The sequence below is a fragment of the Schistocerca piceifrons genome, chromosome 8, assembly GCF_021461385.2.
Source record: "Schistocerca piceifrons isolate TAMUIC-IGC-003096 chromosome 8, iqSchPice1.1, whole genome shotgun sequence".
NCBI classification, from domain to species: domain Eukaryota; kingdom Metazoa; phylum Arthropoda; class Insecta; order Orthoptera; family Acrididae; genus Schistocerca; species Schistocerca piceifrons.
Window position 1 is genome coordinate 238,729,150 of NC_060145.1, and position 19,684 is coordinate 238,748,833.

General features: G+C 39.8%; 1 protein-coding gene across 1 annotated transcript in view; it reads right to left on the reverse strand.

The window, feature by feature from the left end:
• LOC124711447 overlaps positions 1–19,684 on the reverse strand; it is a 461,065-nt gene that overhangs the window by 40,884 nt on the left and 400,497 nt on the right. The window contains exon 13 of the mRNA XM_047241528.1: positions 2,415–2,542. Coding sequence (XP_047097484.1) covers positions 2,415–2,542 — 128 coding nt within the window. The remainder of the gene's footprint in view (positions 1–2,414; positions 2,543–19,684) is intronic.

Genomic DNA, 19,684 nt, shown 5'->3' on the forward strand with positions numbered 1-19,684 from the left:
AGGTCACATCAGGTGAGATCATTAAGAAAGACAATCAATATCTAACACCCATGGAACAGTCTTTAAATTCTTGCTGGCTTCCCTTTCACATTCTTTAATAGTGCTATGTCTTAATGGAAGTTTAAAAAATAATAAAAATAAATGAATACTTTATTTACCAAATTATTAGATGAAATTTTTTTCCAAATTCGTCATTCGTAAAATACAGGATCATGTTATATACGCAGATTGAACTATTGCTGATGAAGTCAACGGTTTTACATTGTTTAGTACAATACATAGGGCTAGTCTTAATTTACAGATGAAGCTTTGGCTATTGAGGTTACATGCAGACTTATTTTGAAAAATTCGAAAGAGCAGGGCTCAACAAATGATACTCTTGTTCCAGCAAGCACTTGTTATACCACTGATACACCTTGAACAATCATGTGACATGACTTGCGCAGCACTAGTGCAAGAGATACATGGGAAACTATGAACTAGCCACTACAACAGTCTATTGCTCTGATTAAAATGTATCGATTTTGAAAAACCCAGGAGGAAATACAATTAAATTCCATCATCTTACAAACTTTGGTTGTATCTGAAAAGATATGCAATAAATGTTCTCATACATGTATGGATATTGTATACAAACATTTATATCGCTCTGTAAGTAAAAGTAACATACATGAAAAGAAATGCTGTCCTTCAAAAATCGTTAGTTGATTCAGAATCCAGACCAACAGCTTATTTGGTTATGAGAGACTGTAGTGATTTACTAAGCAGATTGCAAAGGGGAGATTCGGTCGCAGTTCACATATTTGAGTACTGGGTAAAAATGTTACCAGCTTTTAATCGGCTTTAGGAAATGATGGTGACGTTCAGTTGAAACAAAAAGGAAAATAATGCAGAATGAAATGGCCAACGAAGAAAATATATCATATTAAACTGACTGTAATTGTTATCATGAGAATAAATTAAGGTGGAAAGACCTTTCATGGAGATAGTACTCAAGACAGGGAGAACGGAAGGATTGGAAGGTGACCAGTGACACCAGATTGACAGAGCAGCTATAATGATTGCACAGAGGGGAGCGGTAAGTGAGCTGCAAATCACAACATGTTGCCAACCAGCCCCCGAGCTACAATATTTCTGAACTGGGCAAAAACATGATTTTTTAATGGAAATCAACTAATGATTCATTCAGAAACCAACTTAGGATGTGTTTAAAAATGTTCAAAACCTAACTGGGTCGCGTTTCAAAGTGATATGAATAATTGATGGACCAACATGCTCTGGATGCCAGGCACTTTGCGAAACAAGGTTTTTTTCTTCAAGAATACAAATTTGGCACCCGGGGGCAGATACCTCAGTTGAGTCATGGGTCAGGGAGTCAGGCAATAACCTATAGAACTGTACGCCTTCACTGAGCAGTCATAGGCAGGTGTGGGTAAATGCCTTGCAAACGCAACAAAGCAAGAAGTGAATGCAGTGCAGTAAGGCCTACTCACAGGGAGCCTAATCTACATGTGCCTGCCTGTGAGTGAGCTGCAGGCACTCGTGGGCACCCATGTCCCATGGGACACAGCTAAAACAACCTGTCCTAATTGAACTGTGCCCACCTTTTTTAATCTCCCCAACCAACCAAAACTAGTCTCCAACACTAGAATTAGAAATGCTTTAAAGCAGAAAATTCTATCAGCAGTTCTGCAAATATCATCTCCTGATTGGTAAAGACTGCCCAGCCATAAAATTATCAAATACTGTTCAGCTGAACTTAGTACATTACAAAGTTACTTATGTAATGAATCATTTCCTGCTGGTATTTTCCAAGACAGACTTAAATACATTGCTATGAAATAATTGTAAAAAATTACCACCAGCATATAAATTCTGTCTGCGCACACGCGCTCTTGTGTGTGTGTGTGTGTGTGTGTGTGTGTGTGTGTGTGTGTGTGTGTGTGTGTGTGTGTGTGTGGGGGGGGGGGGGGGGGGGCCTTCAAAGTTATTATTGAGGATATCACACACAACAGAATTTATGAACAATTAAAAGATTATAAAAAGTTCTTAGTATTTAACATCTTACTCTTCAGAAACAGCTGTCAACTATACACACTGTTTTTACGATGGCATATGAATAAATCAAAAATTTTTACCAAAGTGGAAATATTTTACAACCTGGTTAAGACTTCCAATAGTGTAAACCATGAAACCTTGCATTTTAAAATAACAATAGTGTAGTTTATATCATAACTAATTATCAGTGTTGTTGTAAATTAATATTTCATAACTTGAATTCATTGTTTTCTTTTTCAATAAAATCTACATCTTTGACTTCTTCCCACATCCCAGACATCTCTCTCTATGCGGGAGCCACCAAACATGACTAATCTAATGTAAAACTAATTAATTAAATTAATGACAACACTTACAATGCTGAGGAGAGGGTGCCTTAGTGATTCACCAAGTTGCTTTTCAATAAGTTTCTTGCCAACCAACATGGCCACCCACGGCGGAGTGACAGAATCAAGGAACTTGGAAACAGTTTCTGAATCTAAGCCTGGAATTGAAATCAATAGTTGTAATTCTTGAATAGCTGGAAACAATCTGTAATTTATGAATCATAATGCACCACCTCAATTTTTGAACAACAGGAAACAAATCTGGATGGCATGAAAGTGTCCTCAACTTGACTTGCCAGATCGTTTGAATGCCATTTCACTTCATACAATAATTATCACACAGTCAGGCATTGTAACAGCTCAATTTTTGTGACGTCACACATTAAATTTATTTTATAGAATGAAGCAGAAGCATATGAGGTATTGGTGTTCCAGAGTCTAATAATTTTAAATGAAAATCATACCCGTTTCCTTATCCACTGTATGTCCAATTGCTCTGCCTTTCAAAACTTCATGATGGCACAGTAATTAAATCAAGAAAATGGCTGTTTCTTATCAGCTCTCTCTCCTATTATTACAACTTTAAATGTCGAATAAAAATCTCATTTTCCTCCTCAACCTGTCCAGCCATATGGAAATTCATCTATCTATGAATGATTTTGAATCCCATTTAAAGGCTGGAAGACTGTAAGCATCTACCTACGATGTAAACCAGATATTCAACCTGACAGTTTAGGTAATGACATGCATCCTTAGATGCTCAAATGAGCCCTCAAAACAAATAGCTTCATATTTAAGGAAAATATGCATTGTGGTTCCCTTCAATGTTTCATGAAGATACAAAAGAGGGAGGGAGGGAGGAGAAGGATGTGAATGAACAACCACCATCATCAAAAATTGTATATTACCTGGCAAAGTGAACTGATTATACAGCCAGTGGGGCAGCATTGTCTGTTTTATGTCTGAGAATTATGGAGGGGAGGTTATCACTAGTGTACCCTTTAGTGGAATGCTGACAAGTTACGCGTCTTTATGCACCACTGAATCAAAGGCTCGTTTAGACTCAGAACAGAGAAAGGATGTACAGTATCTCTCACCTTTACTGCTTAGGATGCTTCACTGGCAATACCCATAAAACTACCTTCTCCGGTGATGTCACTATTTTCCACAGCAGTACCTGTTGAGTCATTGTCTGCTGTTTCAGTTTCGGATAACAATGCTGACACTATTTCAGAATCTAGAATTACCCATATTACACTTTCAGTTTCCTGTCCCTCAAGGTATCTCTCCTCCAGTAGTGATCACATCTCTCTCTCTCTCTCTCTCTCTCTCTCTCTCTCTCTCTCTCTCTCTCTCTGTCTCTTTTGTGTGGTACACAGCATTTCAAGTCCTCTAATGTCACAACAGCAAAAACTAATAACACGCCAGCGTGAAAGCAAACTGACTGTGCAGTCTAGTGGTTAGCATTTATGACTAGCATCAGCAAGGTCCTGTGTTTGATTACTGGTGACCACCTTTTTCTGGTGGAGAGGTCTGGAAGGAGGTTCACTCACAGTTGTGTGGGCAACTGAAAAGCAGTTACATTTTCGGGTCAGAGACCCTGACGCCTGATGGATTATAATCATGGATCTTATTCTCTGTGAGTTTCCACAGAACATTTGTTTAGGATTTAAGTCTAGACAGTATGGCGGCAGAAGGTAGGGCACTATTTTCTTCCAAAATTTTCAATTGAATCAGGACAAGATTAGTGCTCATTAATTAATTAATGTCAACAATTTGGGTTTTCTCATCTCTATGTACTTTTAATTTTTTTCTGTCCATTTTGGCATGATAATCTCAGGTTCTTCTGTTGTAGTCACAACAGAGGAGAAGCAACCACAAAAAAGAACTATGCATTCACAACAATGAAATGTTGTCAGGCACTTTGTTTCACAATACTTGTCAGACACTGTTACTTTGCAGTATTTATTCGCAATGTAGTGTGTGTGTGTGTGTGTGTGTGTTTGAGAGAGAGAGAGAGAGAGAGAGAGAGAGAGAGAGAGAGCACTGCACTCTTTAATTCTGATGCTACATTCTACATTTTTTAATAAAAAATCTGTTCTCTCGTTTACATATAACAATTCGTTCATTGCGGCACCTTCTAAAATCAAATACCATAGCTGTAAAAGTTTTTCTCAGAGTTCTTTACTAACCTGTCAGTCCAGTGCCATGCGATAACAGCTGAAGTTTTTGCAAAGGTGGTTTTCTTTGTATTATTTATAATATCAGGGAAATTCTTGTCTAATAATAGGTTTATCTGTGTCATTACTGTAGGCATTTTACTACTTCTACTTTGCGGCAGTTACTTGAATCTTGCTCCACCCAGCATCTTGTCCCTCCTGTAATTTGCAAGTAACTGATTTACTTAACTTTTGCTTGCCGAAACTTGCTTGCATCTGTCACCTATTACACTTTTATAGTTTTCACTTTCAGTAAAATTAATGATGTTAGGATCAAGTTGTCCTGCTTCGTGAAGGAATTTCTCGCAATCACTGTTCATGCCAGCACCGCAAGTTAACAACACACACCACTTATAACTAGAACATGTCTGTACCTAGTCACACAACCAAGACGAGTTACCAGTTTACCCTGCCAAGTAATACTTAAGGCACTGAGTGGTCAACAGGCATATAAGGGAGAACAAAAGCATTGCTGAGCCTATGAACAGTATCCTTCAGAGATAAGCCCCTTCCACCTTCCCTTTCCCTCTCCCTGTGTGTGGCACTAAGCACTGCGGAAGATATGGATGTGTTTATAATTCCAGGCTGCCTGTTGCGGGTTGGACTCGTGGTTCACATCTCATTGTGTCAGCTTTCATTATCCAGAAAAACTAAAATCCTTCAGATTGTAATGGGTGTTCAAGATTGATACCTTGTATTTCAGGTGATGAAATCTTGTGTTTCTGGGTGAGACCTACTTCAATATTATCCTTAATAACAGTTCCATGTGCTATATGCTTAAATGGTGACTGTAATCTGGAAGCCTGCCTTGTGAGGCTATATGTGAAACACATGCTTAGCATATCATCTTGGGTGTTAATGAGCACTTGTGGACTTGTACATGAACTCTGGTGGGATATTCAATAGGAACATATCTGGCTGGCCTCTTTCAATTCCATGTCAAAACATTTAGGAAATGCTATGTCGTCCGAACAAGACACAGCCAGGGCAAAAGCACATGTACCCTAATCTCTGAATTTTATTTCAGTTGTATCAAGCTGAAATTTATTACTCATTAAATAACTAGCCTCATAATAGTAAGAAAACACAGTTAACTTCACTAGACAATTTCTTTTGTCACGAACACAGTATTTAACAATGTAAACAAACTTATTGATGTGGAATATTTTGGAAGTGACGATTTCTAATTCTGGAATATTTAAAATATCTTTTATAACTACTTTGATTCACAGATTTTCTAATCATAAAAATGTAAATTTTAACTAAATTTTCAGTGTTAATAAAACCAGATTTTAACATAATACTGATCTGCTGCAGAGGCTTAGAAAATACTCTTGTGCACACAAAGTAAATTATATGCACACCATACAATACATGCCAATTAATGGCCATTTCTTGTGGTTTGTCATAGGAGACAGTTTAATGCAATCAGTACCAAGAGTACAGTTAATAGTATACTACTCTTTGTAAGTGATTTGTAGATCATTAGTTAACTAAAATTGTATGGAACTGTGACATCTTTGCACTAGCATGTTGGTTTTACTTGAGAAGTGTGGTGATGTGTTTTGTGAAAATGAGATATCTTCTTCTATGTGATGAATCACTGTGACATTTTACCATTTTTCAACTAATGAGAAATGAAGAAAATAAACAAAAACATAAATTCATAGCAACATTTATACCTGTAAACAAGACCCTACATGTCATCTAGGGTTATGAGAGCCGCATGTCAGCAAAAACCTATAAAATAGCAGCATTTTGTTCTATTAATTATTGAGTTGAACCACTACTCTTAGCCAAGATCATTAAATCAGCTGAAATAGCAATATATTTGCCAGAAAACTTCATAGTAATTATGAACAATTATCACTTTGCATATTCCGATGGAAGTTAATCATTCTTACGTTAAATGAGAAGAGGGTGGTTTCAAGTAGAAACTATTTGTCTGGGATTTTATACACAAGGATAAGATACTAACACTGACTCATGTTTCAGCAGAAGGGAGAATTTAAACACAAACATAAATTCTTTGCAAAAAACACCAGTGAAGAAGATAACTATAGCTCGCATCATGTTGGAAGGCAGCCCTATTTTCAGTTGTTCTGTGCATCCCCCACCATTACCTGCTAGTAGCCAGTAAGATTCATTCTCTTTCTGAGTGGTTAGCCGTGAATTACAAACTGGACTGCGAGAATCTCTTTCCCATGTGATGCGCTGCTGCCGTATTTTGTGACACTGCAGTTTCATTCACAGAGCAACAGAATTATCCATTCAGATATCGATGTTACTTTCTTGTAGCAGTATAGCTGCGAATGTGTATCTGTAAATGTTTTAGTGTGGTTTCCAAATGAATGTCAGGCGACGCAATAAATGTAAAGTTCCTCACAAGCAACTTTAATTTAATCGTGTGTCTATGGATATCATCTTAGTTGTGCGACTGGGTTCATGACTTCTTGTCAGAAATGTAATCGACACAAAATCATCGAGTAAAAGATTTAAGAGACAATTTGAGCAGCCCTCTTAGACTGTTTGCAGACGATGCTGTGATTTACTGTCTTATAAAGCCATCAGAGATTAAAACAGATTAGAAAATGACTTAGGCCGATATCTGTATGGTCATAAAAGTGGCAACTGACTCTAAATAATGAAAAGTCTGAAGTCATCCACACGATTACTAAAAGGAATCCGCTAAATTCGGATTACAAAATAAAACACATGAGCCTAAAGGCTGTGAATCCAACTTACACTTAGGGATAACTATTACAAATAACTTAAAATGCAACTATCACACATGGATAACATTGTGTGGAAAGCAGACCAAAGACTGCAATTTATTGGTAGAACTCTTAGAAAATGCAACATGTTCTCTAAACAGACTACTCACCCTACGCTTTTCCATCTACTTCAGGAGTGTTGCTGTCAGGTGTGGGATCCACAGCAGATAGAACTGATCGAAAAGTTCAAAGAAGAGCAGCTCGTTTTGTATTTTTATGAAACAGGGGAGAGACTGCCACAGATATGCTATGCAAATTGGGGTGGCAATCATCAAAACAACGTCATTTTTGGTTGTGGCAGGATTTTCACATGAAATTTCAGTCGCCAACTTTTGGAAAATACTTTGTTGGCACCCACCTACATGGGGAGGAATGTTCATCATAATAAAATAAGAGAAATTAGAGTTTGGAAGGAAAGATAAAAGCATTCATGCTTCCTGTGCACTGTTAGAGAGGGGAATGGTAGGGACACAGCTTGAAGGTGCTTCTATGAATGCTCTGCAGGGGCACTTAATTGTGAATTTCAGAATAATCATGTAGATGTAGATGCTTCACAAGCAGGAGAGGTGATCTCTGTACATCACTTACAACATCGTCAAATTTGAATCTGAAACAGATACTTCTATTTTTGAAATTTTCAAGCCTCAAGAATGAACTGCAGAAGCATGTGTCGGCAAGAGAACTGTACAGAGGATAGTACGCAAAAGTGTCGGAGCTGTAAAGAGAATAGTAAACAAAAATGTCGGAGCTCTAGAAAACTCAGGAAATTTTGTTTTTGTGTCACCTGAAAAGCATAGAAATCACAAGAAACCTGTGACACAAATAGATGGTTTTAACAACGATGTTTTAAAGTGCTCTGTGTTTGAAATGTATATAAGAATGGAATACCCAACATCGCAAAAACTTAATGCAATTATGCCTCAGCAAATTGGCTTCAAAGGTAGCGCTTCGTCAATGAAAAGAATTTTAAAATTCATTGGTTTTAAACATGTTAAAAAGAGTGTTTTTAATTGAAAGAAGTGACGTAGCAGCACGATGCACATCCGTTACAAAGATGCATGATACAAAAGGAGGAGATAGTTCTACAGTATATTACCTTGATGAAACATGGGTGCATCAGAATCATTTCATGAATACCAGCTGGGAAATGAGTGATGGTACAGGCGGTTTTGAAGTTCCCTTACGAAAAAGTTCTCGGATTCTTATTCTGCATGCTGGCTCTTCTTCTGATTTGGTTCCTGAGAGTAAACTTGTATTTAGATGTCAGAAAAACAGTAGTGACTACCATTCAGAAATCAATGCTGCCACTTTCAAGAAGTGATTTACTGAACAATTCTTGCCATACCTAGCTTCAAAGTTGTCATTGTAATATCCATGCCAGTTATCATTCAGCTGTTACAGAGAAGTGTCCAAGGACGAGCACCAGGAATGGAATATTGTGCTCTGGCTGAAGAATAAAAATATTCCGGACAACATAAGCCAGACTCGTGCTGAACTCTTGCAGTTCATGAATGTATAAAAGTCACGTGGACAGACTGGACAAATTTGACTTTCTTGCATGTGAATGTGTTCACACAGTTTTGCATTTACCCACGTATTACTGTCCATGTAATCCAATAGAATTAATTTCCGCACAGGTTACAAGCTGTGTGTGGGGGTAAAAAAAAATAAGACTTATACAGGGAGATGAAGATAGATAAAAGCCTTGGACATATCATCCTAAATTTATAATCAGATGATTCGAACATAGACTCATACAGTAGATGGTATTATTATGCAAACTTTGTTTCAAAGTAACTATCTTTCTCGGTTTTCAAGACTCACAGCTTAAAAATGTTTCTGTCAACATACCAATTGAATACACTGTGCATGAGAACTTCTTAGCTTTTATTGATTAGGAATATGTAAGCTGAGAAGCATTCAGACTATAATGTTCAACATGTTGCCCAAGGAGAACTTAAGCTTTTCCCAGCCTGTAGTATTACTTGCGACAATGTATCTGGATAAATTCATCACAAACTACAGTACTTCAACACACAAACTCCTGTCATTTTTGTGGCACAAACTGAAAAATGCCTTAAAATGAAAGGGAGAGTTAGCTGTCAATATATCGGTGGTTTTCAACATTATTGGTCAGCATTCCGCCGAGTTAGATACAGAAGACAGTTAATTGTTAGCTTGTTCAATGGATCATAAATGCGATCTCCCACTGTAATGTTGAATAGGTTAGTTTCAACTCGTAGTGCCTATTGACACCGAAAAATATGATAATGTACTGAAAATTTTTACGATAGTCTTTTGCACTAGTCTTTGCTACCAGTAATTCTTTTTTACACTAGCAATTTACATTGAACAGCAGTAAAACACACCCACATACGCACATTACCCACATTTTAAAAATTATATGGAATTTAAGCAGTTTTCAAAGAAATATAATGATTTCAGTTTGAGTTTGAAGTTTGTTCTGTTAAGTATTACATTCTTACTTACAATACAGTTCAAATCGCAATAAACGGCAACTATTTTCAATGATCTTTTCATTAGACAAACGTCGTTTGCGAAAAATTGTTCTTGACATCTTCACAAAAGCTGTATCAGCAGTTCTCACCTTCTGACATCACACAGGCAATTGCTGTGGAACAGTGGACACAACCTCAAGACTCAAAAGTAAAGTTTCTCTCATGTAGATGAATGATCGAAATTGGTTTTACAATGTGTTATTCTCTCATACATTTGAATGAATAATACAATGTACCTAGGGCGAATGAACACGATTGTTGTCCGCAGCGACACAGCTCGGCAACACAGACTTGGTCTGCCTGCTCTCTGCCACCATGCATGCGCAAACCTCATTCCCTCCACGCCTCCCTATCACTCTGCCTCTATGCACAGAACTGCCTTCTTACACGAAGGGGGCTATAGCTGTGGCCTATGTGAACATGAGTAAGGAGGACCTCGTCCCATCGATGTGGCTGGAAGGAGGTACGCGATGGCCGCAATTGGGTTTTACTAGATGGAGCTTACTGTCTTGTCACTTACAGCTACTCATCTTCCCACAGACACATGACTTTGAACCTCAACAGGGACATGCCAGCAAACAATGCCATGGCACACTGAAATAAATGAGGATCACGACACACTTCCTTGGCTGCTAGATCCATCCTTTCATTTCCCACAATACCCATGTGCCCTAGTGCCCAGCAGGAAGACACTTTCTTCCCCAGACATTGTAGATGGGTGAGGGCGTCCTGGATATTCTGGATTACATTATCTGCTGGATACAAGCATTGCAGAGAGTGAAGGGCACTCAGAAAATCTGATCAGAAAACAAATTTAGCACTGGAAGAATGTCTCATCGGCTCCAGTGCTCGCAAGATTGCTTATAATTCTGCATCGAAGACAGTAAATTCTTGGGGCAGTTGGACCTTGACAACATGATCCAGGGCAACGACAGAGCAACCAACAGACCAAGATCCCATTTCTAAAGACTGCTACACAGTTGCGAGGCTTGAATAAAATATCAGAAAATATCACATTAAACACAGAAGGAGTACTGCTACCTCTCCTGTACTGCACTAAATCTAAAATGACACTGGGCCTCTGAAGAAACCAGGGTGGCAGACAGTTAAAACCCTGGACTTGGGGTTGTACATGCTCCACACCAAGTGACTCCAGCACATGCCGCACATGGATCCCAAATGGCCTTGTTGTTCATAGACAATGAATGAAAACATGTTCCAGAGGGGGACGAACAACAGTATGGTAAGCACATGAATTCAAATCTGCAAGAAATTTACATGCCTGCCGGCACAGAGACTGGATATGGGGCTGGTTCTTTAAGCGCTGGTGGCAAGCCAAATCCCCTCGTAGTGGGCAGCATTAATGATCATCAAATAAGAAGGCCTTGCCAATCCATACACTGTGAATCTGTAGTGTAACTGTGAATGCACGAAAGCCCTATGAAACTGGAGTGGACTCATCCTGTCTGCACCCCAAGACCTCTGGCCAAGTCACTTTACAATGCTCACAAGGGAACCTCCCCATTGCACCCCCCTCAGATTTAGTTATAAGTTGGCACAGTGGATAGGCCTTGATAAACTGAACACAGATCAATTGAGAAAACAGGAAGAAGTTGTGTGGAACTGGGGAAAAATAAGCAAAATATACAAACTGAGTAGTCCATGGGCCACATAGGCAACATAATGGACGTTCTGAGCACAGGATGGGCGTGGTCCCATGGTAGCGTGAGCTGCTGCGGAACGAGAGGTCCTTGGTTCAAGTCTTCCCTCGAATTAAAATTTTACTTTCTTTATTTTTGCATAGTTATTATCTGTCCATTCGTTCATTGACGTCTCTGTTCACTGTAATAAGTTTAGTGTCTGTGTTTTGTGACCGCATCGCAAAACCGTGCGATTAGTGGACGAAAGGACGTGCCTCTCCAATGGGAACCAAAAACATTTGATCGCAAGGTCATACGTCAACCGATTCCTCCACAGGAAAACACATCTGATATATTCTATACACACTGGTGACGGCATGTACGTCACATGACAGGAATATGTTATCGACCCACCTAACTTGTACACTTGGCGAATGGGCATGAAGATTCTTCTACCTTGCCCGATTTAGGTTTTCTTGTGGATGTGATAATCACTCCAAAAAAAGTGATGAAAACATAAGAGTTTGTCACATAAACTGAAAATTAAAAATTAAACTTTTCACTCGATGTAAGATTTGAACCAAGGACCTTTCGTTCCACAACTGCTCACGTTACCATGAGACCATGGCGCTCCTGCGATCCCAATATCCTTGATGTTGCCTATCTTCCCATGAACTACTCAGTTTGTATATTTTGCTTATTTTTTCACAGTTCCACACAACTTCTTCCTATTTTCTCAATTGATCTGTGTTCAGTTTTTCAAGGCCTATCCACTGTGCCAACTTATAACTAAATCTGAGGGGGGTGCGATGGGGAGGTTCCCTTGTCAGAGCCTTCAAGGTCCTGGCTCTCAGGTGTGGCAACCATGACAATTTGGAATAAAGAATGCAGTCCAGGAACCTCACCTCTCTCTAAAATGTAGAATGGTGTCCCCCTCATATGCAAGTCAGGTGAATTAAAAATACGAAACACACTTATCTGCAGAAAACCAGTCTGTGCAGTCCACTTCAATAACCTCTGCACTGTAAGTTGCAACTGACGGGTCACTGTTGCAACGCTGGAGAAGGAAAGGAAAACAGCAAAATTGTCCACAAATAAGGAGCACTGTACAGGACTCCTTACCATACATCTGATAATGTTATTGCTATGGTGAAGAGGGTGACACTTAAAACACTGCCCTGAGGGGCACCATTCTGCTGCTCAAAATGATCTGACTGTGTACTACTAAGTTTGGTCCTCAATAACCACGGAGACAAAAGGCTCTATGAAGACGGGGAGTTGGCCAAGAAAACCTCATTGATGCAATTGTGGGAGTATACTGTGTCTCCAGGTAGTATTGTATGCCTTACTGATCTTAAAGAATATGCCAACAAAGTGATGTTTACATAGGAAACTCTGCTGAATAGCTGCCTCTAGCAGGGTCAGGCTGCTACAGTGGGCTGAATCTCCAAAATCCACATCAAGAGCAGGTAAGGAGTTGCCTGAGCTCTAACAACCAGACCAGACAATGGTTCAGCATTCACTCTAGGGTCTTTCCTACACGGCTCGTTAAGGAAATACTCCAATAATTACTACCGGAACATGTGCAGTCCTCTCCTGGTTTGAGGAAAGGTATCAGAATAGCCTCTCTTCATGAGTTGGGGATGTGACCTGATTAACATATAAGATTAAAACATTCAAGGAGAATTTCCTTCGATACTGTTGGCAAATGTCTAAGCACGCAGTACCAGTTCTGGTCTCATAAGCGAGTGCATTATTGGTAAACAAAAGAGTTTACCGGAAATCCTACAGATGGCTTCCCATACTTTTGTAGAACAAGTAGTACGGTCGATGGAGACCAGGAACTCCTGCCATGACCTCCTCTTGCTCTCCTTAATTATAAGCTGAGCCTTGGTGTCCACGACTAAAACCTGTGAGGCTGTTTGCTGTTGGGCGGCATTTAAACCAGCTTGGAGCCAAATGCCTGTCCTGGACTGCTGGATGGCACTTATCAGGACTTTAGGATGTATATGTCAGCAGTATGATGGATCACTCGTGTGATGTGGTCCACCCATCCCTGGAGGCTGTCGTGGTGTTTGAACACAGCCAGCTCGCTGAACAGCATCCAGTTAGATCTGCTGACCATCCATTTTGGTGGAATCTAGTCAAGCAATCTTCCATCCAGAAGGTCAATGTGGAATGGGAAGAGGTCACCAGACTGAACACAGTCTGTTAGGGCTGGAGAGCAGAGAGATAGGTCAATGGCTGGGAATGACTCAGTAGCAGCACAGAAACGAGTGGGCACACCATTGTTTAGCATGCACAGCTCAAGATGTCAGGAGGCTCTTCAAAATCTGACCCTGAGGGCAAGTAAAGGTTGAAGTCCACAAGACCTGATGGGCACTGAAGTCTCCCAGGAAGAGAAATGGTCAGGGCACTTATCCGTAAGATCTGTTAGAGGCTCAGAATCTACTGCATCTAGTAGAGGTAAATACAGCGAGCAAACAGTAATCCTCTGATGAGCACGAATTTCAATTGCAACTGTTTGCAGGCCAATAGCCAGAAGGAGAGTAGACAAGTGGTATGTATTATTTACAAACAGGACAACCACTCCCTTGGCCCTTCCCCCAGTAAGGACACCCACGTGATAAGAGTGTATACCCCCACAGACATGGGCATCAGATGCTTCAAAATGTTTCTTGCAGACACAAGCAATTCCTTTTCTAGGAGCTTGAGTTCCACCACACGTGTCCTGAACCCATTAATATTCCACTGTAGGATGGGAGGCTTCTATTACAGGGGTAGCCCTTTCATCCTGACATTCTGCCATGGAAGGCAGCCTACCATGAGTGGAGGCTCAGTCCTGGGGCAAGATGCATCAACATCCATCACCTCCAAAGAAGAATCAAGAGAGACATCAGAGGGCATGATGTTGCCATCACCGGTCTGTTTCTTTCCCAAATCCATATGGGGTAGATGTTTTGCCTTTGATTTTTTACGCTGTGTGGGCTTTGCAGCTACAACCGTGGCTGTGGTTGTGGCAGCACTCGATGTTGTACCAGATTCAACCTTTGGAAGGGTGCGGAGCTACCCAATGCCAGCAACAACAGCTTTTTCTGAAGTTCTGGGGCAAAGGACAGGCTTCAAAATAACTGCAGCAGCACAACTTCATGGACAAATGCAGGTACTATTGCTGACAATAGCAACCTCTGTTTGTGTAGCAGCATCAGCTTTCTGCTCTGGTTGTTTAACAACTGAAGCAAAGGAGGCAGTGTTTCGTAGTCTTAAGATTTTGTATCTTCTGTTCTTCCAGATACATGCTGCAGTCCCAACTCCAGATACGGTGAGCTCCAGAGCAATTCACACACTTCAATGGAGACAAACAAAGGACACCTTTGTGGGCAGCCTTACTGAATTTGCCACAAGTATCTTCTCCATGACACCAAAGAGTAGCAAGCCTAAAGCGCTGGCATTTGAAACACTGAATTGGGTTGGATACATAAAGCCACTTGTTTAGGTGGAGGAAACCTGCCTTAATGTGCTCAGGAAGTTTCATGCTATTGTTTGCCTTATTAGTTTTGGAGAGACTATTGATAAAAAAAAATAGGAACGAAGTTTTGGAATGACCTCTGATGTGCAGCAACATATACGCTGCATATTTTCGTATTACGAAAGTATAAATTCGAATTGCACCAAACACAGCAAGTTAGTTTCCGGAGCATTGAAATCGAGATTGCGATGTCCTTTTGTAAGCCAGTCATATCTCATGCCACGTGATGTCGCCAGCCGATGACAGCAGATATTTAGAGCATAGGACACATGATGTAGTCAGTCAATAGCAAGGTCACTGTTACGTAGTGTGAATACACAAAGAGGAAAAGTTAATGGTTTACATTAACATACATAGTATAGCTACAAGAAAAGCTACGCTTTCACATGTATTATTGATCTATTTCGCATGTGTTATACTTTAAGATACATCACACAAATGTGCCAGTAAATTTAAAATAATATCATAAACATCTGGACTTCTGGGCTCGAAATTCTTCTACGTGGCTGGTCCTCAAAGCAGGGTGTCTACGTGGACAAGAAAAAAAAAAAAAAATCCCGGATTTCGCAGTTAAAAACACAATTTCTCCCAGATGAAATTACGTATAAAGTGGGTGAAAATACATCCGTGTTAAGTAACAGTATGCTTTCCCTCGGAGCTGTAAAACCTATCAGTCCTTTGAATTGTAAAGGTCTTATACCGGCGGAGGACATCCCAGCACTTTAGGAAACGAAATCCAGGAAAAATCATGCGTTTGGAAAGTTGTTTGATGCGAGACAATATGCACAGAATTTATTTTTGTATTGCGAAAGTATATACACAAATTCCACAAATTACAGCACGGTAGCTTCCAAAACTCTAAAATAGAGATTGCGTTGAGCAATGCACTTTTGTCAGCCAGTCATAGCTCATGTCACGTGATCTCGCTAGCGAATGACGGCAGTTATTCAGAGCACGAGGCCTACGAGAAAAACAGGCCGCGGCGCGTACGTTATGAAGGTAGGTCGAGCTCGCTCAAATCAGCAAAGTGCGTTTCTAAACCGGTTAACTCTTAAGTAGATGTGTATGTACGAACGAGAATTGCATCGTCTATTGGCATCCACTGTTATTTGTCCTACAATGATAGGAAGTCAAAATCGTGCCAAAATGATTATCAGTTGTGTAGAAAAGTCAAGGTGTTCTGGCATGAAGAGACTTGTGACATTGCTCAGTAACACATTATGCACATTTTTTTGAAGGTCAATTACACTTTTTGCCATTGATTGCATAATTTTTTATCTATGAAAGAACAACATTAAATATGAAAACTAACTTGAAGCTCGGTTTTTAAGCGTGTGTTACACATTAAGTCATATCAAATACAAATGTGCCGGTAAAATTTTAAATAGTGGCATAAATGACTTATCTTCTGGGCCCGACATTTTTCAAATGGCTCAAAGTGTTCCGTTTTGAATGAGAGTTATAACGCCCTGTGATTTAAGAAATTCACTGCACATTCTCACACATAACATAAATCATCTTGCATGGAAATTTACTTTGTAAGTAATGTATCTCAAGCCACTATTCGTAATATTTTCTGGTGATCTGTTGGAAATGTAAACAATTGTGACGTCACGAACATTGAATGCACATTAGTTGTTACGGACGTACTGCATAATCTTCGACCTAAAGCCTTTGACACTTTTCAGTGTCGGCAAACTGGTCAGTGCATTGTGCAAATTACCCATTTCTATGCAACAAAACTTATATTTTGGTGTTATTCTCTGATTTATATTTCATTGCTGCAGTATTATTCAGCAGTAGTGGACAATTCTTTGTCAGCGTATCAGATCTTACACATCAAACCTACAAAACTTTAACTGAAATCTAAAACAATGAAAAATCCCGGAATTCTAAAAAATTCCCGGGCATTTCCCGGATGAAAAAATTCCCGCCTTTTTCCCGGATCTCCCGGGCTGTATAAACCCTGTCAAAGTGTTCCATTTTAAACGCTCTGTGATTTAAGAAATTCATCCCACTTCCTCACAGTTAACATAATTCATCTTGTGTAAAAAGAAATTTACTTTGCAAGTAATGCTTCTCGAACCATATTCGCAATACTATCCCGAGACTGTTAGAAATAGATTCGATTTAGCAGTTGCCAGAGAGCGCCAGAAAACACGCCTTATTGCGTGTGCGCAGCTGCAGTGGTGTAGGAAGCCTGCATGTTCGTATGTATAAAGCACTAAGGGAGCTTACATTACGCAAAAAAAGAAACAGAACATCAGAGGATACTCCAAGAGCATCGGAATTTCGTAAACCATACTGAAATGCATAAATCGGCTTGAAGAGCACATTGGTTTTTTCGAGATTCACAGTGAAATAGATCCCATGTGATATTAAGCTTTTCAGTGTGGTTTTTGGAATGTAAATTTTCTTGGAGTACCAGTGCTGTACTATGTCTTATTTGGTTTTTTATTATGGCGTAATGACATACATGACAGAAGATGAAAACGTGCACTTTAAATTCAGCGAACAATTGGAACTAGCCAATACTGTGGAACAAAACACTTCGTTTCGAATAAATTGATTGATTCAGCGGAAAGATTAATAAAGCCAAATTTCTTTAGCAAACTGACACAAATAACTTCATTGCTCGGCAAGGCGATTAATGCTTGACTGCTAACAATTTGGAAATAAAATCAGAAAACTGAAACTAATAATATATTTTTGCCCTCCATAATTATGTGAATGTATTATAATTCAATGGATAGCTCCTGGCTGCAGAAATCTGTTTTGTTTTCATTTGTCATGGGAGCTGTAAACGAAGATGAAATAGCGAAATCACTTAATGCAAACAGGGGTCAGGTGGAGACTAACCCCCTCCCCACTACAACCCAGAGAACTCTGCGCATGCGCGAATCTCGCAGCTACGGTGCACGAGAAAAATTTTTCTCGTTAGCATCTGGCTGCTTGAGCCTTACTGCCGATACAGTCAACAGCCACACTTCAAGTACCGGGAAGCGGGAGAAGGTATTGCTCATACGCGAGTCAACTGGGCATGCGCAAGAGCCAGCTGGCAACTGGTCAAACGAACCTAATGTAAACCGTTGTGACGTCACACTCATGGAATGTAGGTTACTGCTATGAAGTATTACATAGTCTTCGTCCTAAGTACTTTGACATACTCATGCCGTTTGCAGACGCTTGTGCATGCACAGTGTTTTGTTGTTGCAAATGGCGCATTTCCTTTGCCACAAAAGTTTTATTTATTTATTTTCTCCTCTCGTTCATATTTTATTGCTGCAGTATCATTCTCCAGTTGCAGGATACATTAACATTCTTTGCTACAGAATCAATTTTTACCAGTCAAAATTACAAAAATTTAACTGAAAGCTAAAAATAATGAAAAATTCCTGAAATTCCCGGTTATCTCCCGGATGAAAAAATTCCCGGGTTTTTCCCGGATTTCCCGGTTGTGCCTGGTCGTATACACCCTGGTGAGTAACATGTAATGATGAAGACCAATATTTTTTCTGAGGAAATGTCTTTAGATCAACCAGACAAACAAAGGTTTAAAGAACTGGTAAACAGTAAATTGGAAGATGCTTTAAGTCTTAATTGTATTCACAAAACTGCAAAGGAATTATAAGAGAGGGAGAGGAATCAGTAGATGCACAAATACACAAGCAAAAAAGTGATTACATTTTCAGTTCAAATAGACGAAATCAAACAACGGAAACTCCACGTTGGAACAACAGCAGCAATATAAGGTATACAATAGACTGCTCCTCACAGTAAAAATGATGATAATGATGATGTTTGGTTTGTAGGGTGCTCAAGTGCGTGGTCATCAGTGCCCGTACAAAGTCTCAATTTTTATACAGTCCAATCTAGCCCCTGTCACAAATTATGATGATGATGAAATGATGAGGACAACACAAACACCCAGTCCCCATGCAGAAAAAAATCCCCAACCTGGCTGAGAAACGAACCCGGGGCCCCGTGATCCGGAGGCAGCACGCTAAGCCACTAGACCACTAACTGCGGACACCACCGTAAAGAAGACCAGTTGATTTGTAGACTGACATAACAAAAAGACTGTTTTACATGCATCTATCAGCCAAAGCCTTCCTCCGCAAAGAAAACACACACACACACACACACACACACACACACACACACACACACACACAAGTTAATACACCTCACGTTCACTCTGCCGCAGCCACCAGCAGTTCAGACTGGCTGCGTGAGGTGTGCTTGCTTGTGTAAACATGTGTGCATGTTTTCTTCGCTAAGAATGGCTTTGGCTGATAGCTGCATGTGTAACAGTCTTTTCGTTGTCCCTGTCTGCAACTCATCTTTTCATCTTTTGGTGAGTATCAATCTATCCTATTCCTTATATTGTTGAAAAAATAGCTCATTTATTCAAGAAGAAAGAGCTTCACTATTTGAGAAAGTCAATAACATGGTGGTCCACTTCTGGCCCTTATGGATGCAGTTATTTGGTTTGGTATTGATTGATAGGAGTTATTCGATGTGCTGAGAGATATCGTGTTAAATTCTGTCAATTGGCGCATTAGATCATCAAAACCCTGAGCTGGTTGGAGGACTCTGCCTATAATACTCCGAACATT